Source organism: Lolium rigidum, chromosome 6 (genome assembly GCF_022539505.1).
Source record: "Lolium rigidum isolate FL_2022 chromosome 6, APGP_CSIRO_Lrig_0.1, whole genome shotgun sequence".
In the NCBI taxonomy this organism is placed as follows: domain Eukaryota; kingdom Viridiplantae; phylum Streptophyta; class Magnoliopsida; order Poales; family Poaceae; genus Lolium; species Lolium rigidum.
In genome coordinates, this window is record NC_061513.1 from 7,385,532 (window position 1) to 7,412,207 (window position 26,676).

At 43.3% G+C, this 26,676-nt stretch overlaps 1 protein-coding gene across 1 annotated transcript in view; it reads right to left on the reverse strand.

Annotated features, from left to right (window-relative positions):
• The window catches only part of LOC124662115, a 30,845-nt gene extending 19,146 nt beyond the window's left edge, over window positions 1-11,699 (reverse strand). Inside the window, exon 1 of the mRNA XM_047199999.1 lies at window positions 11,528-11,699. Within this exon, the coding sequence (XP_047055955.1) occupies window positions 11,528-11,699 (172 nt within the window). The remainder of the gene's footprint in view (window positions 1-11,527) is intronic.
• Between the last annotated feature and the right edge of the window lie 14,977 nt (window positions 11,700-26,676).

Below are 26,676 nucleotides of genomic sequence, written 5' to 3' on the forward strand. Positions count from 1 at the left end.
GCGTGGTGTCGGTGGTGGTGGAGAAATCCGGCGGAGCTTCGCTTAAGCGTGCGGGATGTGGTGGAGGAGAGAGACCGCTAGGGTTTGGGGAGAGAGGGGGTTGGGCGCCGGCCCTCTAAGGGGTGCGGCCGAGGCTGAGGCTTGAAGTGGTCAGCCCTCTCTCCTATGCCCCTCATTATATAGGTGGAAGCCCCAAGAGTTCTAGTCCAAGTCTTCGAATAAGACCCCAACACTAAAACCTCCCATATGTGGGAAACCTACTCAAGGAGGGACTCCCACCTTTCCTTGAGGTGGGTTGGCCGGCCACCCTAGGGGAGTCCACCTTGGACTCCTCCCCTTTAGGGTTGGCTGGTCATGCAAGGTGGAGTCCCTCCGGGACTCTACTTTCCATGGTGATTTCTTCCGGACTTTTCTAGAACCTTCTAGAACCTACCATAAATGCACCGGATCATTTCCAAACTTGGAATATGACTTCCTATATATGAATCTTATTCTCCGGACCATTCCGGAACTCCTCGTGATGTCCGGGATCTCATCCGGGACTCCGAACAAATATTCGAACTCCATTCCATATTCAAGTTCTACCATTTCAACATCAAACCTTAAGTGTGTCACCCTACGGTTCGCGAACTATGCGGACATGGTTGAGTACTCACTCCGACCAATAACCAATAGCGAGATCTGGAGATCCATAATGGCTCCCACATATTCAACGATGACTTCAGTGATCGAATGAACCATTCACATACGATACCAATTCCCTTTGTCACGCGATATTTTACTTGTCCGAGGTTTGATCATCGGTATCACTCTATACCTTGTTCAACCTCGTCTCCGACAAGTACTCTTTACTCGTACCGTGGTATGTGGTCTCTTATGAACTTATTCATATGCTTGCAAGACATTAGACGACATTCCACCGAGAGGGCCCGGAGTATATCTATCCGTCATCGGGATGGACAAATCCCACTGTTGATCCATATGCCTCAACTCATACTTTCCGGATACTTAATCCCACCTTTATAACCACCCATTTACGCAGATGGCGTTTGGTGTAATCAAAGTACCTTTCCGGCATAAGTGATTTACATGATCTCATGGTCATAAGGACTAGGTAACTATGTATCGAAAGCTTATAGCAAATAACTTAATGACGTGATCTTATGCTATGCTTAATTGGGTGTGTCCATTACATCATTCATACAATGATATAACCTTGTTATTAATAACATCCAATGTTCATGATTATGAAACTAATCATCCATTAATCAACAAGCTAGTTAAGAGGCATACTAGGGACTCTTTGTTGTCTACATATCACACATGTACTAATGTTTCGGTTAATACAATTATAGCATGATATATAAACATTTATCATAAACATAAATATATATAATAACCACTTTTATTATTGCCTCTTGGGCATATCTCCTTCAGTCTCCCACTTGCACTAGAGTCAATAATCTAGTTTACATTTGTAAAGATATAACACCTTGGCCTTCTGGTGTTTTATCATGTTTTGCTCACGGGAGAGGTTTTAGTCAACGGATCTGACATGCTCAGAAACGTATGTATTTTGTAAATCATTTGCATCTCAACGCATCACTCATTTCCAAATGAGTCGGCATTAAATATGTTTGGTCTTCTGGTGGAACCTTAATTCCGCGGTCTGAAATATGTTACTAATATTGTCACACACAATATAGCTTCAAAGTTCTGACTCTGTCGGAACTACACCAAGTTCTCAAAGAACTTCTTGACTTAACATCCTTAATCATTGTCAAAACAATGATATACTCTGCCTTCTTCTGTAGAATCCGTCACAATATTTAGAACACATCTAAATTTAGCATAGACTTATTCTAGCTCATTGTGCTACCTCTTAAACAACACTTAGCCTAAATGAGATTGAAATTTATTTTTATATGTGACCAAACTAATATCGGTGCAACACATTACATCGATTTGTTTGTCATTACCCCATACAAAATTATATATATATCCTTGGTTCTTCTAAAGTACTCAAGGATATTCTTACTGTTATCCAATGATCATCACATGAATCATTCTGGTATATGCTCATAACTCTTTAGAGCACAGGACATCTGATTTTGTACATATTATTCGTGATCTAAAATCACTCATGTGGTTTTACTCATTGAGTGTCAAATACACTCAAGCCTTGTTAAACCTTGAAAAGAACACCTTCTTAATATTTTATATTGAACTACTTCAATATTCATTCTATGTACTTTTAACTTAAACTTATTATGTGTTTCAATCTATCTTCATAGATCTTGACACTAAATATGTTTCAGTTCATATCCTTTCATTGAAGTTAATTATCAATGAAACCTTTTAATCAATTATATAATTACATTATTTATAATCAACGATATGTCATCTACATAAAGTATTACAAATATGTCTTAGCGCTCCCACTTAATTTCATCCGGTGAAGATTCCAACTCCGCGATACTCACTTCATCCAATTGAAGTTTGTATACCTATCTAGTATTCCACGGACCAGCAAAACTCTTGGTAGTATCTTGTATACACCTTTAATACATACTTCTGATAAGTAATGTATTTTGCCATCCTAATAACATATCTCATAAAAGAAATATGTATCGATTACTAGAATAATCCAAATAGACTATAAGCATTGCTACGGAAGATCTAATCTTTATCATAGTCAACTCTTTGAACTTTGTCGTAAACATCTTTTCAACAAGTCGAGCTTCTTCAAGGATATTCCATCCAAGTCCATCAATTTATAGATCCATTTACTTTCAAAAAGTATTCATCTATTATGGATTTCATGGCGCATGGCCATTTTAACGGAGTCAGGGCCCATCACAACTTCTTCGTTTGTAGTTGTTTTATCATTGTTCAAAATCAATCCTTTGTCCACAAATCATTTATTTGATCACAAAGTAAACCATGCCTACAAGGTTCAATAAGTACTTCGATCTCCATGGCTAAAACACTGTGTAGTCATGGAAGCCATGATCGTCGTGGCCGCTTCCGGAACCAATTTCCGATGCTGCGCTACTTTGATCATTATGCTCAGGTTCATAAACCTTATCAAGTTCTATTGTCCTCCCACTCAAATATTTCGCTAGAAAACAATTTCTTTGAAATAAGCAAGTAACATTGACAAACACTTTTGTCTTTTACTTCATAGTGGAAAGAATTCCCAATCAATTCTTTGGGATAACCAACAAAGACATTCATCCGATTTTGGTTGTAAACTCTTAGACCAAAATTTAAAGAAACGACGATTAGGGTTTATACCCATGCCATAACTCGTATGGTGTCATTTCTACGGATCATGATGATGCTCTATTAAGTGTAAAAGCGGTAGTCACTAAAGCATAATCCACAAAATATAATGGCATCAATATTTTATCTTATCATTGGTCCAACAAGGTTTGGATACATCTCTCGGATACTATATCATCATTATGATACTCCAAGAAACGTGAGTTGTAGAACAATTTCATAACTCTCTTAGATGTTCGCTAAAACTCGTAATTCAAATATTTCCACTATGATCCAATCATAGATATTTGACTTTTCTATTACGATAATTTCCACTTCATGCTGAAATTTATTTGAATCCATTCAAATATTTTAAACTTCTTCCTTATCGAATATATCCACATATATATACTCAATTCATTGTTTGAAGTTTTCATGAAGTAGAAGAATCTCCCGCACACAACTATGCCCAGTGAACCATATACATCATCATGTATGTTTCCACTAAGTTAGTTGCCCGTTCAAAACTTGGCCTATGAATGGTATTTCAGTCATTCCTTTTAGAAGAGATTTGCAAGCGCCAAATGATTCATAAATCAAATGACTCCAATAATCCATTTGCATGGAGTTCCTTCATGCATTCCTTTCTAATATGACCTAAATGGCGGTTCCACAAATAAATGGAATTCAAATCATTTACCTTATGGCATTTTAGCGTCAGTATTATGTGTGTGTGTTTCACCATTAAAATTTATAATAACTTATCCATCGTTCATGGAGTAATGTCATAATTTGAACAACTCATTGTTTTTATTTGACAAGAGAAAAATAACAATTATTAAGTTCTTTATTATAAATTCTAAGGGCTAGATAGAATGCCAACGATGAACATAATAACACTTTATTTTTGTTCCAGACGTGCATTCCTATCATATTCCTTATCAGTCACTTAGGCCATTTGTATTCTTGTATTGCGTTGTTTTGTATGCCACTTCATACCAACCAATATAGTACTAATACCCAAGAATTTCATAGTGTGACTTAACTAGGAATACAACCATAACATGTATATCATTTATATACACCTGAGCTAGACTTTCTAGTCTTTTCTTTCTTTCTGCCAATAATCTTTTTTTAGTTTCTCTTTTACCTTTCCTCATTATTCAGAAAAACACATCAACTTCAATAACTTCTCGGTTTGTTGGTCAAATACCAATAACCTTGAGGTTCTGTCTTTGAAGTTGACCATCATATGTCAAGTGTTCCGGATTTCACTATTAGTAACCTTGTAATATGATGAACAATTTCACTCATAATTTTATCCATTGTATCATGATGACTTTCTGAGACCATGTCTGTACATGCTAGGCTCGTAAAGTTTTAACCTTGGTATTCGCATGTGCAAATCTGGCTTGCACCCGTTGTATGCACACGTAGAATCTATCACACCCGATCATCACGTGATGCTTCGAAACGACGAGTCTTAGCAACGGTGCATACTAAGGATGATAACTTCATGGATATGCGAATATTATTAGTGCCCCAATAGTTGGAGGATTGTGACGCCCTGGCGTCTTCAACCTTCATACATTCCCATAAAACTTATGAGTTTATGTAGTCTCACCAAATTTATATTCTATCATCTTGCAATAAGGTCTTAGATATCACATATATCTCATACCTTGATTATTTCTGAAAACTAAATTTTCAGCTCCTTACTTTTCAAACAGATTTGAACTTCAAGTTTCACGGAGACAAGATAACTTTAGGTATTAATTGAAACCACAACTCTTTGAATCAACAATGTGAGGATTACTAAAAGTTTGCAATAGGACTTAATCAATTCTTGATTCTTTAACAATACGGTACTAATCCGTAAAGTTTCTTATCAGATTTTAACAGTATTTCTATCTCAATAACAAGACTAGCGCATAGTAGTAAACGGATGCCAATACTACAAAATTAATTCAAAATACTACTTAGACTATGTTTATGATAATTAGTTCATGTTTTAATCTAATTACTAATGAACTCCCACTTAATACAACATCCCTCATAGTTGTTAAGTGGTACACGATCCAAATCCACTACACCAAAACCGATCATCACGTGAGATGATGTAGCTTCAATGGTGAACATCAACATGTTGATCATATCATCCATATGACTCGTGTTCAACCTTTCGGTTTCCGTTGTCCCGAGGCCATGTCTGTACATGCTAGGCTCGTCAAGCAAACCCAAGTATTCCGCGTGTGCAACATTGCTTACACCCGTTGTATGTGAACGTTGAGTCTATCACATCCGATCATCACGAGATGCTTCGAAACGACGAACTGTACAACGGTGCATACGAGGGGAGAATCCTTTATTATCTTGATATTAATGTGAGGGATCATCTTATAATGCTACCGTCGCGATCTAAGCAAAATAAGATGCATAAAGGATTAACATCACATGCAATTCATATGTGATATGATATGGCCCTTTAGTCTTTGTGCCTTCGATCTTCATCTTCAAAGCACGGACATGATCTCCATCATCAACGGGCATGATCTCCATCATCGTCGGCGCAGCGTCAAGGTTCATGGCGCCGTCTTCATGGTTGTTCACCTCATGTAGCAACTATTACAACTACTTTGAAATACTACTTAACATGAAATTTAAAGACAACCATAAGGCTCCTGCCGGTTGCCACAATACAATAATGATCATCTCATACATATTCATCATCACATTATGGCCATATCACATCACCAAACCCTGCAAAAACAAGTTAGACGTCTCTAATTTGGTTTGCATATTTTACGTGGTTTAGGGTTTTCGAGAGAGATCTAATCTACCTACGAACATGAACCACAACGGTGATACTAGTGTTGTCAATAGAAGAGTAAATTGAATCTTCACTATAGTAGGAGAGACAGACACCCGCAAAGCCACTTATGCAATACAAGTTGCATGTCGAGCGTGGAGCAAATCTCATGAACGCGGTCATGTAAAGTTAGCCCGAGCCGCTTCATCCCACTATGCCACAAAGATGCAAAGTACTCAAACTAAAGATAACATAAGCATCAACGCCCACAAACCATTGTGTTCTACTCGTGCAACCATCTATGCATAGACACGGTTCTGATACCACTGTAGGATAACGTTGCATAGAAAACAAAAATTTTCCTACCGCGAACACGCAATCCAAGCCAAGATGCAATCTAGAAGACGGTAGCAACGAGGGGTTTATCGAGTCTCACCCTTGAAGAGATTCCAAAGCCTACAAGAGTAGGCTCTTGTTGCTGCGGTAGACGTTCACTTGCCGCTTGCAAAAGCGCGTAGAAGATCTTGATCACGATCGCTTCCGGCGCCACGAACGGGCAGCACCTCCGTACTCGGTCACACGTTCGGTTGTTGATGAAGACGATGTCCACCTCCCCGTTCCAGCGGGCAGCGGAAGTAGTAGCTCCTCTTGAATCCGACGGCACGACGGCGTGGTGTCGGTGGTGGTGGAGAAATCCGGCGGAGCTTCGCTTAAGCGTGCGGGATGTGGTGGAGGAGAGAGACCGCTAGGGTTTGGGGAGAGAGGGGGTTGGGCGCCGGCCCTCTAAGGGGTGCGGCCGAGGCTGAGGCTTGAAGTGGTCAGCCCTCTCTCCTATGCCCCTCATTATATAGGTGGAAGCCCCAAGAGTTCTAGTCCAAGTCTTCGAATAAGACCCCAACACTAAAACCTCCCATATGTGGGAAACCTACTCAAGGAGGGAGTCCTACCCAAGGTGGGACTCCCACCTTTCCTTGAGGTGGGTTGGCCGGCCACCCTAGGGGAGTCCACCTTGGACTCCTCCCCTTTAGGGTTGGCTGGTCATGCAAGGTGGAGTCCCTCCGGGACTCTACTTTCCATGGTGATTTCTTCCGGACTTTTCTAGAACCTTCTAGAACCTGCCATAAATGCACCGGATCATTTCCAAACTTGGAATATGACTTCCTATATATGAATCTTATTCTCCGGACCATTCCGAACTCCTCGTGATGTCCGGGATCTCATCCGGACTCCGAACAAATATTCGAACTCCATTCCATATTCAAGTTCTACCATTTCAACATCAAACCTTAAGTGTGTCACCCTACGGTTCGCGAACTATGCGGACATGGTTGAGTACTCACTCCGACCAATAACCAATAGCGGGATCCGGAGATCCATAATGGCTCCCACATATTCAACGATGACTTCAGTGATCGAATGAACCATTCACATACGATACCAATTTCCTTTGTCACGCGATATTTTACTTGTCCGAGGTTTGATCATCGGTATCACTCTATACCTTGTTCAACCTCGTCTCCTGACAAGTACTCTTTACTCGTACCGTGGTATGTGGTCTCTTATGAACTTATTCATATGCTTCCAAGACATTAGACGACATTCCACCGAGAGGGCCCAGAGTATATCTATCCGTCATCGGGATGGACAAATCCCATCGTTGATCCATATGCCTCAACTCATACTTTCCGGATACTTAATCCCACCTTTATAACCACCCATTTACGCGGTGGCGTTTGGTGTAATCAAAGTACCTTTTCGGCATAAGTGATTTACATGATCTCATGGTCATAAGGACTAGGTAACTATGTATCGAAAGCTTATAGCAAATAACTTAATGACGTGATCTTATGCTATGCTTAATTGGGTGTGTCCATTACATCATTCATACAATGATATAACCTTGTTATTAATAACATCCAATGTTCATGATTATGAAACTAATCATCCATTAATCAACAAGCTAGTTAAGAGGCATACTAGGGACTCTTTGTTGTCTACATATCACACATGTACTAATGTTTCGGTTAATACAATTATAGCATGATATATAAACATTTATCATAAACATAAAGATATATAATAACCACTTTTATTATTGCCTCTTGGGCATATCTCCTTCACCTTGCACATATCATTTGTGCATATATTTCAATATATATCTGAACATATTCTTGGGGATAAATATATATATTTCAATCTTTCTCTCTCGATCTATATATATATCGTTGGTGGACAAGAAACACACTTATATATATACGCATGCACTTTATGCGCAAAGGCGCGGGTGCCTCTAATAATGTGTGTGTGCACTCGATCGATGATCCCTAAACCTTAAACCCTAAAACCCTAATCCCTAATTATACCCTAAACATACACCCTAAACACCCTAAACACTAAACCCTAGACCCTAAACCCTAAACACTACTCCATATACCCTAAACCCTAAACACTAGACCCTAAACCCTAAACCCCAACCCTTGACACTGAACCCTAAACCCTAAACCAGAAACCCTAAATATATTTCAATCTCTCTCTAGATCTATATATCTTTGGCCAAGAAACTTACTTATATATATATACGCATGCACTTTATGCGCAAAGGCGTGGGTGCCTCTAATAATTAATGTGTGTGTGCACTCGATCGATGATCCCTAAACCTTAAACCCAAAAACCCTAATCCCTAATTATACCCTAACCGTACACCCTAAACACCCTAAACACTAAACCCTAAACCCTAGACCTTAAACCCTAAACCCTAAACACTAAACCCTAAACCCTAACCCTAGACCCTAAACCCTAAACACGTACTAAACCCTAAACCCTAAACCCTAGACCCTAAACCCTAATTAACCCTAACCCTAACCCTAAAACCCTAGCTAGCTAACTCTAAAACCTAAACCCTAATTAAACACTACATATATATATAGGACAACGACACTTAATTGCGCATCAAGCAGGCGACCAAATAATTAGCGATGATAAATTAATTAACTTGAATCTTGACAAGTTCTCTCGAATGAAAACACATTTGATTAAGTTGCCTCATAATATATATACAATTAGTGTGCATGCGCGCATGGCATACCATGGACATATCATTCGTGCATATATATATCTCAATATATATCTGAGCATATTCTTGGGGATATATATATATATTTCAATCTCTCTCTCGATCTATATATATCGTTGGTGGCCAAGAAACACACTTATTATATATATACACATGCACTTTATGCGCAAAGGCGCGGGTGCCTCTAATAATGTGTCTGTGCACTAGCTCGATCGATGATCCCTAAACCTTAAACCCTAAAACCCTAATCCATGATCCCTAATTATACCTTAAACGTACACCCTAAACACCCTAAACACTAAACCCTAAACCCTAGACCCTAAACCCTAAACCCCAAACCCCAAACCCCAAACCCCAAACCCTAAACCCTAAACCCTAAACCCTAATTAATTAACCTTAACCCTAACCCTACCCCTAAAATCCTAGCTAGCTAATCCTAAATCCTAAACCCTAATTAAACCCTACATATATATAGGCCAACGACACTAAATTGCGCATCAAGCAAGCGACCAACTAATTAGCGCTGCTAAATTAATTAACTTGAATCTTGACAAGTTCTCTCGAATGAAAACACATTTGATTAAGTTGCCTCATAATATATATACAATTAGTGTGCATGCGCGCATGGCATACCTTGCACATATCATTTGTGCATATATTTCAATATATATCCGAACATATTCTTGGGGATAAATATATATATTTCAATCTTTCTCTCTCGATCTATATATATATCGTTGGTGGCCAAAAAACACACTTATATATACGCATGCACTTTATGCGCAAAGGCGCGGGTGCCTCTAATAATGTGTGTGTGCACTCGATCGATGATCCCTAAACCTTAAACCCTAAAACCCTAATCCCTAATTATACCCTAAACGTACACCCTAAACACCCTAAACACTAAACCCTAAACCCTAGACCCTAAACCCTAAACACTACACCTGTTACCGTCAGAAACCCACCGGTGAGCAGCGACGAGCAACACCGTAGAGCCGGGAGGCTCCCAGGACTGCGGTTGGCCCTGGTCCCTCGGGCGACGGCCCGCAATGCTCCTGGTACGCACGTCCGATGATGATGCAAGGGAGTGCCACCTGACCTATACCTGGTCAGGAAGGTGATGGATTGCTTCGACTTAGTTTCCTGCATGGCAAACACGTAAGCATTAAATACGAGCCCCGATCGGCTCTTAGGTTACTCTGTGGATCGGCTCTAAGAGCCGATTGCCCCATGGAACACGTTAGATTTTACATTAACATGGGGATCATGCTTAATCAAAATAAAGTTAAACTAATCTACGATAGTCTAGGGTTTTCACCGCATAACCGAAACATCCTATGCGTAGTTGAGCCTAGCAGATACGTAAGATGATAGGAAAACTAGCCCTAAAGAGGCCTAAAAACCAGCATGAAGTTGATCCCCGGAACAATCCCTTTAGGACTTCATTAACCACACCTTACGCGCTACCGGATCGTTCAACCCGTTTATAAGGCCTAACTATACGGATATCAAACCAATCCTTGAAGAACAAGGAGCAACTATAACAGACTAGATCTACTAGCTAAAGAACAAGCAGGATGCTGCCCTTACACCTAGTATAGGTGTAAGGGCAGCCAGATATTGAGGGATAGCGTAGCTAAACAAGTACATCGTGAAAGCATCGACGTCAACCCCAAAACACCTGAGATAAGGGTGTTGCTCGCCATCAAAAAGGCTTCAGCACGAGCAACACCAAGAACGAATAAACCGATACTGCCTATATCGCACAATGCGATCTAGGCAGCATGTTGCTTACCCGGGAGAAACCCTCGAAACAAGGGGTGGCGATGCGCCTAGATTGATTTGTTGTGAACGTGATCGTCCTCCTTCTCGAATAACCCTAGATACATATTTATAGTCCGTAGACTTTCTAATTTGGGAATAATCCCAACCGTGCACGAGCTAAACTCTGTCTCAATCCTAACCGACACGGAATCTACTATAATTTACAGATACACGGGCCACTTGGCCCAAATTCTCGTACAAGGCCGATTCATGACCGTTTTACATACATAGCTTCCAAGCCCGTTTAAATCACGGCCCACCTTCTGATCCGGTTAAATTCTGGTGATAACACATGCCCCCTGGTTTTGGCAATGGTAATTCCAAAACCACTCTGGTTTTTTCGTCGGGTCATGTCGTGGCAGAGCAGAACCGTTGCAGTATCCTTCATCATGATGCCTTGCCTTCTCAACTTCTCTGCACGATTTGACAGTTTTTTGGCACCACTTCCTCGGAAATTGCTGTGGCATTAAATCTCCACTATATCCCCTTTATTTAACCGCGCCGAACAGTTCGCCTCTTCATCCCCTTGCTCTGTACTAGCCATCGGCCCAAAAAACCCCCTTCTTCTGTAGCCATGTCTTCCTCCTCCTCCTCCTCCGCTTCATCGGGCCTCTCCTTCCAGTCTTCCTCTTCCTCCTCCCGCGCGCCTACGCCGGAATGGGATTGGATGGCGGCGTACGACATTGAAGCCCCAGAGGAATGGGACAAAGAGTCCCATGACTCCTCCATCTGGTCCGAGGATAACAAATCCTTGACCGATGGAGAGGACGACCTCCAATTCCTTGCCGAAGGGGAGTTGGAGGCGGAGAGCGAGGACGATCGCTTCTCCTGGGACGACTTCACCTCCTCCGACGAGGAGGCAGAAGAGGAGGAGGAGGACGACTCCCTCGAGGACTACCCGCCGGCGAAGCGCTTCCGCGCCGGGTCGGACGACGACGACGAGGAGGAGGAGTACGGAGCCCCCGCCAAGGGCTACAGCAGCAGCGACGAGGAGCCCGCCGGCAGTAGTGCTGACGAGAGCTTCGACAACGACGACGAGGGCAGCGACGGCTGATACGTCTCAAACGTATCTATAATTTCTTATGTTCCATGCTACTTTTATGATGATACTCACATGTTTTATACACTTTATATGTCATTATTATGCATTTTCCGGCACTAACCTATTAACGAGATGCCGAAGAGCCGATTGCTTGTTTTCTGCTGTTTTTGGTTTCAGAAATCCTAGTAAGGAAATATTCTCGGAATTGGACGAAATCAAAGCCCAGGGTCCTATTTTTGCACGAAGCTTCCAGAAGACCGAGGGGGAAAGGAAGTGGGGCCATGACCCATGGACTGACTACTTGGATGATCATCCAAACCTTTTATGCAGGACTGAATTTTTCTTCACGGAACCTATTGGATTCAGCTGCTGGAGGTACCTTTATGTCCATCACTCTTGGTGAAGCAACAAAGCTTCTTGATAATATGATGATTAATTACTCGAATGGCACACGGAAAGAGCTCCACAAGGTAAGAAGGTAAATTCTGTCGAAGAAACCTCTTCCTTGAGTGATAAGATTGATGCTATTATGTCTATGCTTGTGAATGATAGGACAAATGTTGATCCTAATAATGTTCCATTAGCTTCATTGGTTGCTCAAGAAGAACATGTTGATGTAAACTACATTAAAAATAATAATTTCAACAACAATGCTTACCGGAACAATTCTAGTAACAACTATAGGCCATATCCTTATAATAATGGCAACGGCTATGGTAATTCTTATGGGAATTCTTACAACAATAATAGGAATACACCCCCTGGACTTGAAGCCATGCTTAAAGAATTTATTAGTACACAAACCGCTTTTAACAAATCTGTTGAAGAAAAGCTTGGGAAAATTGATATACTTGCTTCTAAAGTTGATAGTCTTGCTGCTGATGTTGATCTTTTGAAACTGAAAGTTATGCCTAATAGGGATAATGAAAATAAAATTGTTACTACAGCAAATGCCATCCAAGTTAGAATTAATGAGAATATAAGATTAATGGCTGAACTGCATGCTAGGTGGGAAAGAGAAGAAAATGAAAAACTAGCTAAAGAGAATAATGTAGCTAAAGTTTGGACTATTACTACCACTAGTAATGCTAATGCTCCACATGTTGCTGCACCTCCTACTAATAATGGTAAAAGAATTGGTGTTAGCAATGGTTCCACTTCTAATGCAAAGCGCGAAAAACTGCCTGAAACTGCTAAAACTGCTGAAATTTTTTCCAACATTGGGAACAATGATCCCATTGCTTTAGATCATAATGGTTTAGATTTTGATGATTGCCACATCTCTGAAGTTATAAAGTTCTTACAAAAACTTGCTAAGAGTCCTAATGCTAGTGCTATAAATTTGGCTTTCACGAAACATATTACAAAAGCTCTCATAAAAGCTAGAGAAGAGAAACTAAATCGCGAAGCTTCTATTCCTAGGAAGCTAGAGGATGGTTGGAAGCCCATCATTAAGATGAAGGTCAATGACTTTGATTGTAATGCTTTATGTGATCTTGGTGCAAATATTTCCGTTATGCCGAAGAGAATTTATAATATGCTTGACTTGCCACCATTGAAAAATTGTTATTTGGATGTTAACCTTGCTGATAACTCTACAAAGAAACCTTTGGGGAGAGTTGATAATGTTCGCATTACCGTTAACAATAACCTTGTCCCCGTTGATTTTGTTGTCTTGGATATTGAATGCAATGCATCTTGTCCCATTATATTGGGAAGACCTTTTCTTCGAACTGTTGGTGCTATCATGGATATGAAGGAAGGTAATATTAAATATCAATTTCCTCTCAAGAAAGGTATGGAACACTTCCCTAGAAAGAGAATGAAGTTACCTTTTGATTCTATTATTAGAATAAATTATGATGTTGATGCTTCATCTCTTGATAATACTTGATATACACTTTCTGCGCCTAGCTGAAAGGCGTTAAAGAAAAGCGCTTATGGGAGACAACCCATATTTTTACTACAGTATTTTTGTTTTATATTTGAGTCTTGGAAGTTGTTTACTACTGTAGCAACCTCTCCTTATCTTAGTTTTATTGCATTGTTGTGCCAAGTAAAGTCTCTAATAGAAGTATGATACTAGATTTGGATTACTGCGCGTAAATGAGTTTTCTTTGCTGTCACGTATCTGGGTCTAATTCTCTGTAGGAAACTCATAAAATTATGCCAATTTACGTGAGTGATCCTCAGATATGTACGCAACTTTAATTAGTTTTAAGTTTTCTCATTTGAGCAAGTCTGGTGCCTGATAAAAATTCGTCTTTACGAACTGTTCTGTTTTGACAGATTCTGCCTTTTATTTTGCATTGCCTCGTTTTGGTATGTTAGATGGATTTCTTTGTTCCATTGACTTTCAGTAGCTTTGTGCAATGTCCAGAAGTATAAAGAATGATTGTGTCACCTCTGAATATGTGAATTTTGATTATGCACTAATCCTCTAATGAGTTTGTTTCGAGTTTGGTGTGGAGGAAGTTTTCAAGGATCAAGAGAGGAGGATGATATACACTATGATCAAGGAGAGTGAAAGCTCTAAGCTTGGGGATGTCCCGGTGGTTCACCCCTGCATACATCAAGAAGACTCAAGCGTCTAAGCTTGGGGATGCTGTAGCGGCCCAAGAAAATACCCCTAGTAGATTTGTTTGTTTTTCTTTTCTTTTGTGCATCATCATGACATATGCATCATATCATTCATGTTTTATTTAACATCATAAAATTATTTTATAAATCCTAGCTAATTATTTTCTTTCTCATATGGGTTAATAAAACCTCCTTGTCCTTTCTCTTATTTTAATTAAACCAAAACAAATATTTTGGCACTTCGCAAAATGATCCAAAAACCCAAATCTAATTTTTCAAAATATTTCAAAACCTTCCTCACATCTTGTCCTTTGCCCTGGAAGATTCAGCAAGAAAAGAAGAAAGAAGAGAGAGCAACCAGATCGCTCCATTTTGCCACCAAATGCTGCCTGGTCCTTATTTTCTTTTCAATCCTCTCTCAAGCCCAACTCCCTCCAACGAAGAAGCCCATTCCTGAATCCACTAGGTCCAAGTCTATCAGCCCACCTCCTCTCTGTGTCCTTCTTCTTCGTACGTACGGCTGAGCATCCGTGGCTCGGCAAGTCGCTGTCAAGTCGATGGGACGGCCACCATGCATCGCCATCCTCCCTATAAAAATCCCCTGCAGAACCCTAGTCTCCATCTACTTCCTCCCCGCCGCCACTCTCTCATTTTTTTTTCTTTGCTCCAGCAAGCGCCGCCACTCCGCCCGCTCGCTTCTCCTCTTGCAACCGGCCGCGGCGCTCGATTTCCGCCGCAAGCGAGAACCTTCACCTCTCGGTGACTGTCGCTCTCCTCCGTCTCGTTGCCAAGGTCGTCGACGCGCGAGCGTCCTCTTTTCGTCCGCCTCCGCCAAGGTCGTCGTTCGCCGGCAGCACTCCTCGCTGTTCTTCTCATCTTCGTCTGCACCGGCCGTCCGTCTCCGCGCGCAGCAGCCAAACTCCCGCATGCCTCTCTTCGACCGCGAGCAGTCTGCATCCGTTCCGCTCGCTCGCGGCCTCGTCGTCGACCACTGCTACCAGCACGTTCTCGCGCCCGCGTCCTGGCCAAGCTCTGCTCCGCGCGCCACATCAGCTGTCTCCTCCGTCCGCTTCTGCCTCCGCCCCCGACGCGAGCGCCCGGCCTCCTCCATCAACGCACGAGTGCGCTAATCTCCTCTGCTGTGAGTCCTCGTTCCATCCCTGTTCTTCCCGGTCACTTTCATGCGCTAACGCCGTCGCCGTGTTCACGTCCTATGCATGCAGCTGCGCCCGGCCTTGTCGGACGTGGTCCAAGTTCCCGGCCGTTCTCCGTCTTCTCCGGCTTGGACGGCCGCCGGCCTCGTCTGCTCGTGGTCGTGCCTCCACCCGCCTGCTCTGCACCTTCTCCGCGTACCTCCGGCGGCAGTATCGCCATGCACGTCTTCCTCGTGTACGTCCGCACCGACGACCTCCAGGTCCCGTGTGATCTCGTTCAAAAAAAAATCCACGCTGCTCTACCTTGACAAGAACCGCAGCGTAGTCCAGCAGGTCGATCTTCAATCCATCAGGTCCTATGGTCAAATCCCGAACAGAGCAAATCAATCTCTTTTGCTGTATTTAATTTTGAAACGCTGACAGGTGGACCGATCTCGTAAGTAGCGCTCAGGCTGGCTCTTTCTCTGGTGAAAGATGTTCAGGTTCCGCTGGCTAGCTGCCCAGACTAGTTTCCACCACATGGTGAGAACAGTCCCACGTTTTGTTTTTCTTTCTCTGATTTCTGAAAACTGCTGAAAGTGATCAAATCTTGCAAATGTTATATTTTCTGAACCGTTACTCGGATCAAAATGAGTTTTATATCAATATTGATCAGAAAAACATAAGGAACATGAATATGCCATCCATTCACCTGTTTGCATCTCGTATCATGTCGAACCGTGATAGTTATGCATGATCACCTAACCTAAATGCGGAGTATTTCGGATACCGACTAAGGTTTCCCCGCTCCGGTTAATATTGAAGTAGCGCACCCCTGCCATGATATGCCATGCTTATCAACACTTAACTTGTCGGTAGGAAATGCAATTCAAACTTAATAATTTGTTTGTCCGGGTTCCGATCCCGCTTAATTTGGATAAATTGCATCGCATCATCTTTGCCATGTCATGCATATCATCTTGATCATGCTGGATCTTCTTTATCCGTAGTAGTAAGATTTGCATCCGTTGTTTGTCCAGCATTTGCTTCTTCCCGGATAGGATCACGAAGTGGTGTGGTGAGGTACGACAAGTTCTCCGGATGTCCCTCGGTAACCTTTAACAGGCAAGCATTTTCCCCTATACTCCTGCCCCTGCAGAAGTCGCTCACCTATTTTATTTTGCCTTCTCCCTCATGCTATCCTTAAGTTGCGTTCTTGTCACGTGTCCCTTCCACTTGTTACTTCAAGCCGCCCATATTGCCACCACCAACCACCAACCTCCTACAGCTGTTGTTTGGTTATCGAGTTCCGCCTTGCGAGTCATAGTGCAATGCTAGTACTGTTTATATCTCGTTACCGATACTGCTATCTTATCGGGTTATCTGTTGGGGAACATGACACATGGTTTATGGATATATCTGTTGTGGATATCATGGTTACTTGTTAATAGTTGTTAGCGGAGACATCGGTGGATCAGTTGCTCGTTTTATGACGGCTCACTTGTGTTTCCTAAATATCTTAGGATCCCGAGTTCTTGTTATCCGTTCCGAGACCGAGCGCTCTAACCACACGTGGGTATGTTTCGGGTCTCCCTCGACCACTGCCGGAATCTACGAGCTTTGTCCGAGTGGCCACAACTAGTTTGCAATATTTTACCTTTTGTTGTTCGCGTGCATGCCACCTGTTACTTATTTACTTTGGGAAGCCCCCGGGTGCCTTGTATCCCTTGTTTACGGTATGCACGTATAGGTCGCGGAGCCGCTGCGAAGTGGTTTATCGCCCCAGTGAGTGTTTAAACCACCTAGTACGCCGTCGCAAACGGCTAGGTCCGCTTCGGAGATACGGCGGACTTCGATTCGGGTTCAACTTGGTTAGGTGGCTTCCTGGACATTGTTGTCGTGAAGGAGAGTGCGAGTCGTGATATCCACCTGTCGCAAGTGGGTTGATCGTGCGTGTGGGCACATTTGGGCACCCCCGCAGGTAAAATCTTATCGATAAGCCGCGTCCGCGGTTATGGACGACTTGGAGTCGTATGACTCGACCATAGACAACTTACACTCGTTGTTTATTAATAATAACTTGCGTAGTAAGTTAGCACAACTCCAATAATAAATGGTTAAAACTTGTCCACCGTGTGAGTGCCCTTGTAAGTACTTCCTTGCGAGGGGAACACATCGACTGTGTTATGTTTGCGAGTATAGAACCGTTAGTTTATGCGCTCTCTCACCTTCTCCGATAGACGACCGTTGTAGAGTGTCTCTATAGGTTTTTAGTGCTTGCGCGCTGCCGCTTAACCCCACCATATTGCCTATGACGTTCCTCTTGCGTCCTCTAAGTCCCCTGCGTGCCTCAAGTACAAAGGACGACCGGTTGACGAATGCTTATACGTCTTGAAGTCTTGTTAAGTACGAACCCGTACTTATTGTCGCTTCTACGGGATATAACCGGGCAGGTATGAAGATATGTTCGATGAAGACGACGCTAGCAAGGTTACCCTTCCGGCTTGGCCTCAGGCGGGGTTATGGACGCCATCGGTTATCTTCAGGACTCTTAGTCCAAATTTGTATCTTGTCCGTACTCGGATGTATTTGATCTTCTGTATGATTTGGATCTTTGTATTGTATATTTGTATCTTGACTCGTTGGAGTCGTTGTTGTAATATATCTGTATCTTGTGGGCTCTATTGTAATCCTGTTGTAATGTTACCTCTCGTGATTGATTCCACCCGCATCGCGTGCATGCTTCGGCGTGTACGGGGCGCTTGGTGGTGCGTCTCCTAAAATCGATATCGTGCGGATTTCGGCGGGTTCGCTGGGATCCTCATGGTACCGGTTTTGGGGCGTCACAAGTTGGTATCAGAGCAATAGGTTGTCGATACCCCACTAGTCCAGTCTGTAGGATAACCTTGCCAATGGTTGTTGAGTTTAGAGAGTCCAAACTATTTTCTAAAACTCGTTGGATAGTTCTGACTAGCTCTGATTTTTCTTCTTACCTATATTCTTTCTCATCTTACCTTTGCGAGTTTTGAGTCTTCTCTCTTATCTGAGTTTTCCGAGTCTTAGGTTCCGACGTGGGTTGGACGATCTTTGCCCCTCACCTATTAGGTCCGATCTTCGGAGGTCCCGACGAAAGCGCATCATCGACAGCGGAACAACAACTCCTTCTTAGTGGTGTCGACCGATCTACATGGAGCAAGAATTCTTGTTACTGGTGTCGAGGAGATCGACACGTCGCCTGAAGATCCGATAGTTCACCTCTCTTCCCCGTACCATGACGTGGGATCTCGGGGCGCGATCCCTTGTTAGTGGTGTCGATTGTAGCGGCCCAAGAAAATACCCCTAGTAGATTTGTTTGTTTTTCTTTTCTTTTGTGCATCATCATGACATATGCATCATATCATTCATGTTTTATTTAACATCATAAAATTATTTTATAAATCCTAGCTAATTATTTTCTTTCTCATATGGGTTAATAAAACCTCCTTGTCCTTTCTCTTATTTTAATTAAACCAAAACAAATATTTTGGCACTTCGCAAAATGATCCAAAAACCCAAATCTAATTTTTCAAAATATTTCAAAACCTTCCTCACATCTTGTCCTTTGCCCTGGAAGATTCAGCAAGAAAAGAAGAAAGAAGAGAGAGCAACCAGATCGCTCCATTTTGCCACCAAATGCTGCCTGGTCCTTATTTTCTTTTCAATCCTCTCTCAAGCCCAACTCCCTCCAACGAAGAAGCCCATTCCTGAATCCACTAGGTCCAAGTCTATTAGCCCACCTCCTCTCTGCGTCCTTCTTCTTCCTACGTACGGCTGAGCATCCGTGCCTCGGCAAGTCGCTGTCAAGTCGATGGGACGGCCACCATGCATCGCCATCCTTCCTATAAAATTCCCCTGCAGAACCCTAGTCTCCATCTACTTCCTCCCCGCCGCCACTCTCTCATTTTTTTCTTTGCTCCAGCAAGCGCCGCCACTCCGCCCGCTCGCTTCTCCTCTTGCAACCGGCCGCGGCGCTCGATTTCCGCCGCAAGCGAGAACCTTCACCTCTCGGTGACTGTCGCTCTCCTCCGTCTCGTTGCCAAGGTCGTCGACGCGCGAGCGTCCTCTTTTCGTCCGCCTCCGCCAAGGTCGTCGTTCGCCGGCAGCACTCCTCGCTGTTCTTCTCATCTTCGTCTGCACCGGCCGTCCGTCTCCGCGCGCAGCAGCCAAACTCCCGCATGCCTCTCTTCGACCGCGAGCAGTCTGCATCCGTTCCGCTCGCTCGCGGCCTCGTCGTCGACCACTGCTACCAGCACGTTCTCGCGCCCGCGTCCTGGCCAAGCTCTGCTCCGCGCGCCACATCAGCTGTCTCCTCCGTCCGCTTCTGCCTCCGCCCCCGACGCGAGCGCCCGGCCTCCTCCATCAACGCACGAGTGCGCTAATCTCCTCTGCTGTGAGTCCTCGTTCCATCCCTGTTCTTCCCGGTCACTTTCATGCGCTAACGCCGTCGCCGTGTTCACGTCCTATGCATGCAGCTGCGCCCGGCCTTGTCGGACGTGGTCCAAGTTCCCGGCCGTTCTCCGTCTTCTCCGGCTTGGACGGCCGCCGGCCTCGTCTGCTCGTGGTCGTGCCTCCACCCGCCTGCTCTGCACCTTCTCCGCGTACCTCCGGCGGCAGTATCGCCATGCACGTCTTCCTCGTGTACGTCCGCACCGACGACCTCCAGGTCCCGTGTGATCTCGTTCAAAAAAATCCACGCTGCTCTACCTTGACAAGAACCGCAGCGTAGTCCAGCAGGTCGATCTTCAATCCATCAGGTCCTATGGTCAAATCCCGAACAGAGCAAATCAATCTCTTTTGCTGTATTTAATTTTGAAACGCTGACAGGTGGACCGATCTCGTAAGTAGCGCTCAGGCTGGCTCTTTCTCTGGTGAAAGATGTTCAGGTTCCGCTGGCTAGCTGCCCAGACTAGTTTCCACCACATGGTGAGAACAGTCCCACGTTTTGTTTTTCTTTCTCTGATTTCTGAAAACTGCTGAAAGTGATCAAATCTTGCAAATGTTATATTTTCTGAACCGTTACTCGGATCAAAATGAGTTTTATATCAATATTGATCAGAAAAACATAAGGAACATGAATATGCCATCCATTCACCTGTTTGCATCTCGTATCATGTCGAACCGTGATAGTTATGCATGATCACCTAACCTAAATGCGGAGTATTTCGGATACCGACTAAGGTTTCCCCGCTCCGGTTAATATTGAAGTAGCGCACCCCTGCCATGATATGCCATGCTTATCAACACTTAACTTGTCGGTAGGAAATGCAATTCAAACTTAATAATTTGTTTGTCCGGGTTCCGATCCCGCTTAATTTGGATAAATTGCATCGCATCATCTTTGCCATGTCATGCATATCATCTTGATCATGCTGGATCTTCTTTATCCGTAGTAGTAAGATTTGCACCCATTGTTTGTTCCAGCATTTGCTTCTTCCCGGATAGGATCACGAAGTGGTGCGGTGAGATACGACGAGTTCTTCGGATGTCCCTCGGCAAGCTTTAACAGGCAAGCATTTCCCCTATACTCCCGCCCCTGCGAAGTCGCTCACCTATTTTATTTTGCCTTCTCCCTCATGCTATCCTTAAGTTGCGTTCTTGTCACGTGTCCCTTCCACTTGTTACTTCAAGCCGCCCATATTGCCACCACCAACCACCAACCTCCTACAGCTGTTGTTTGGTTATCGGGTCTGCCTTGCGAGTCATAGTGCAATGCTAGTACTGTTTATATCTCGTTACCGATACTGCTATCTTATCGGGTTATCTGTTGGGGAACATGACACATGGTTTATGGATATATCTGTTGTGGATATCATGGTTACTTGTTAATAGTTGTTAGCGGAGACATCGGTGGATCAGTTGCTCGTTTTATGACGGCTCACTTGTGTTTCCTAAATATCTTAGGATCCCGAGTTCTTGTTATCTGTTCCGAGACTGAGCGCTCTAACCACACGTGGGTATGTTTCTGGGTCTCCCCTCGACCACTGCCGGAATCTACAGCTTTGTCCAGTGGCCACAACTAGTTTGCAATATTTTACCTTTTGTTGTTCGCGTGCATGCCGACTGTTACTTATTTACTTTGGGAAGCCCCCGGGTGCCTTGTATCCCTTGTTTACGGTATGCACGTATAGGTCGCGGAGCCGCTGCGAAGTGGTTTATCGCCCCAGTGAGTGTTTAAACCACCTAGTACGCTGTCGCAAACAGCTAGGTCCGCTTCGGAGATACGGCCGGACTTCGATTCGGGTTCAACTTGGTTAGGTGGCTTCCTGGACATTGTTGTCGTGAAGGAGAGTGCGAGTCGTGATATCCACTCGTCGCAAGTGGGTTGATCGTGCGTGTGGGCACATTTGGGCACCCCTCGCAGGTAAAATCTTATCGATAAGCCGCGTCCGCGGTTATGGACGACTTGGAGCTGTATGACTCGACCATAGACAACTTACACCTGTTGTTTATTAATAATAACTTGCGTAGTAAGTTAGCACAACTCCAATAATAAATGGTTAAAACTTGTCCACCGTGTGAGTGCCCTTGTAAGTACTTCCTTGCGAGGGGGGAACACATCGGCTGTGTTATGTTTGCAGAGTATAGAACTGTTAGTTTATGCGCTCTCTCACCTTCTCTGATAGACGACTGTTGTAGAGTGTCTCTATAGGTTTTTAGTGCTTGCGCGCTGCCGCTTAACCCCACCATATTGCCTATGACGTTCCTCTTGCGTCCTCTAAGTCCCCTGCGTGCCTCAAGTACAAAGGACGAGCGGTTGACGAATGCTTATACGTCTTGAAGTCTTGTTAAGTACGAACCCGTACTTATTGCGCTTCTACGGGATATAACCGGGCGGGTATGAAGATATGTTCGATGAAGACGACGCTAGCAAGGTTACCCTTCCGGCTTGGCATCAGGCGGGGTTATGGACGCCATCTGGTTATCTTCGGGACTCTTAGTCCAAATTTGTATCTTGTCCGTACTCGGATGTATTTGATCTTCCGTATGATTTGGATCTTTGTATTGTATATTTGTATCTTGACTCGTTGGAGTCGTTGTTGTAATATATCCGTATCTTGTGGGCTCTATTGTAATCTCGTTGTAATGTTACCTCTCGTGATTGATTCCACCCGCATCGCGTGCATGCTTCGGCGTGTACGGGGCGCTTGGTGGTGCGTCTCCTAAAATCGATATCGTGCGGATTTCGGCGGGTTCGCTGGGATCCTCATGGTACCGGTTTTGGGGCGTCACAGATGCCCAAGGCATCCCCTTCTTCATCGACAACATTATCAGGTTCCTCCCCTGAAACTATATTTTTATTCCATCACATCTTATGTACTTTACTTGGAGCGTCGGTTTGTTTTTATTTTTGTTTTGTTTGAATAAAGTTGGATCCTAGCATTCATTGTGTGGGAGAGAGACACGCTCCGCTGTTGCATATGGACAAATATGTCCTTAGGCTTTACTCATAGTATTCATGGCGAAAGTTTCTTCTTCGTTAAATTGTTATACGGTTGGAATCGGAAAATGATATATGTGGTAATTGGTATAATATCTTGAATAATGTGATACTTGGCAATTGTTGTGCTCATGTTTAAGCTCTTGCATCATATACTTTGCACTTATTAATGAAGAAATACATAGAGCATGCTAAAATCTGATTTGCATGTTTGGTTTCTCTAAGGTCTAGATAATTTCTAGTATTGAGTTTGAACAACAAGGAAGACGGTATAGAGTCTTATAATGTTTACAATATGTCTTTTATGTGAGTTTCTGCTGCACCGCTTCATCCTTGTGTTTGTTTCAAATAACCTTGCTAGCCTAAACCTTGTATCGAGAGGGAATACTTCTCATGCATCCAAAATCCTTGAGCCAACCACTATGCCATTTGTGTCCACCATACCTACCTACCACATGGTATTTCTCCGCCATTCCAAAGTAAATTGCTTGAGTGCTACCTTTAAAATTTCCATTCTTTACCTTTACAATATATAGCTCATGGGACAAATAGCTTAAAAACTATTGTGGTATTGAATATGTACTTATGCACTTTATCTCTTATTAAGTTGCTTGTTGAGCGATAACCATGTTTCTGGGACGCCATCAACTACTCTTTGTTGAATATCATGTGAGTTGCTATGCATGTCCGTCTTGTCCGAAGTAAGGGAGATTTACCACTCATTTAATGGTTAGAGCATGCATATTGTTAGAGAAGAACATTGGGCCGCTAACTAAAGCCATGAATCATGGTGGAAGTTTCGATTTTGGACATATATCCTCAATCTCATATGAGAACATTAATTGTTGCTACATGCTTATGCATAAAAGAGGAGTCCATTATCTCGTTGTCTATGTTGTCCCGGTATGGATGTCTAAGTTGAGAATAACCAAAAGCGAGAAATCCAATGCGAGCTTTCTCCTTAGACCTTTGTACAGGCGGCATAGAGGTACCCCTTTGTGACACTTGGTCAAAACATGTGTATTGCGATGATAATCCCGGTAATCCAAGCTAATTAGGACAAGGTGCGGGCACTATTAGTATACTATGCATGAGGCTTGCAACTTGTAAGATATAAATTACATAACTCATATGCTTTATTACTACCGTTGACAAAATTGTTTCTTGTTTTCAAAACCAAAGCTCTAGCACAAATATAGCAATCGATGCTTTCCTCTTTGAAGGACCCTTCTTTACTTTTATTGTTGAGTCAGTTCACCTATTTCTCTCCACCTCAAGAAGCAAACACTTGTGTGAACTGTGCATTGATTCCTACATACTTGCATATTGCACTTGTTATATTACTCTATGTTGACAATATCCATGAGATATACATGTTACAAGTTGAAAGCAACCGCTGAAACTTTATCTTCCTTTGTGTTGCTTCAATACCTTTACTTTGAATTATTGCTTTATGAGTTAACTCTTATGCAAGACTTATTGATGCTTGTCTTTAAGTACTATTTATGAAAAGTCTTTGCTTTATAATTCAATTGTTTACTCATGTCATTTACCATTGTTTCAAATCGCTGCATTCATTACATGTGCTTACAATAGTATTGATCAAGATTATGTTGGTAGCATTGTCACTAAGAAATTATCTTTGTTATCGTTTACCTACTCGGGACGAGTAGGAACTAAGCTTGGGGATGCTTGATACGTCTCAAACGTATCTATAATTTCTTATGTTCCATGCTACTTTTTTGATGATACTCACATGTTTTATACACTTTATATGTCATTATTATGCATTTTCCGGCACTAACCTATTAACGAGATGCCGAAGAGCCGATTCTTTGTCTGCTTGTTTTTGGTTTCGAAATCCTAGTAAGGAAATATTCTCGGAATTGGACGAAATCAAAGCCCGGGGTCCTATTTTTGCACGAAGCTTCCGGAAGACCGAGGGGAAAGGAAGTGGGGCCACGAGGCGCCGCCACAACAGGGCGGCGCGGCCCGGCCCTAGGCCGCACGGCCTCGGCGTGTGGGGCCCTCGTGTGGCCCCCCGCGTTGCCCTTCCGCCTACTTAAAGCCTCCGTCGCGAAACCCCCAGCACCGAGAGCCACGATACGGAAAACCTTACTGAGATGCCGCCGCCGCCAATCCCATCTCGGGGGATTCAGGAGATCGCCTCCGGCACCCTGCCGGAGAGGGGATTCATCTCCCGGAGGACTCTACACCGCCATGGTCGCCTCCGGATTGATGAGTGAGTAGTTCACCCCTGGACTATGGGTCCATAGCGATAGCTAGATGGTTGTCTTCTCCTCATGTGCTTCATTGTCGGATCTTGTGAGCTGCCTAACATGATCAAGATCATCTATCCGTAATGCTATATGTTGTGTTTGTTGGGATCCGATGGATAGAGAATACTATGTTATGTTGATTATCAATCTATTACCTATGTGTTGTTTATGATCTTGCATGCTCTCCGTTGTTAGTAGAGGCTCGGCCAAGTTTTTGCTAGTAACTCCAAGAGGGAGTATTTATGCTCGATAGTGGGTTCATGCCTCCATTAAATCTGGGACAGTGACATAAAGTTCTAAGGTTGTGGATGTGCTGTTGCCACTAGGGATAAAACATTGATGCTATGTTCGAGGATATAGTTATTGCTTACATTACGCACCATACTTAATGCAATTGTCTGTTGCTTGCAACTTAATACCGGAAGGGGTTCGGATGATAACCTAAAAGTGGACTTTTTAGGCATAGATGCATGCTGGATAGCGGTCTATGTACTTTGTTGTAATGCCCAATTGAATCTCACAATATTCATCATATCATGTATGTGCATTGTCATGCCCTCTCTATTTGTCAATTGCCCAACTGTAATTTGTTCACCCAACATGCTATTTATCTTATGGGAGAGACACCTCTAGTGAACTGTGGACCCCGGTCCATTCTTTTACATCGAATACAATCTACCGCAATACTTGTTCTACTATTTTCTCGCAAACAATCATCATCCACACTATACATCTAATCCTTTGTTACGAGCAAGCCGGTGAGATTGACAACCTCACTTCGTTTCGTTGGGGCAAAGTACTTTGGTTGTGTTGTGCGGGTTCCACGTTGGCGCCGAATCCCCGGTGTTGCGCCGCACTACATCTCGCCGCCATCAACCTTCAACGTGCTTCTTGGCTCCTACTGGTTCGATAAACCTTGGTTTCTTACTGAGGGAAAACTTGCTGCTGTACGCATCACACCTTCCTCTTGGGGTTCCCAACGGACGTGTGTATACACGCTATCAACGTACCCTTACTAGTATAGGACTAGTAGTAGTAGTAGTTTGGTCAATAGTCCTTCCTTTTGTTCTTCCTCCCTCGAGCAATCGGCTCTTCCCCTGTAAGGAATCCCTTTATTAATGAAGAAAATGTTCCTATATCGAGTCTGCTTTCATCAATTGCGCCGATTGCCCAAGTAAGTGAATGTGAAAAGAGC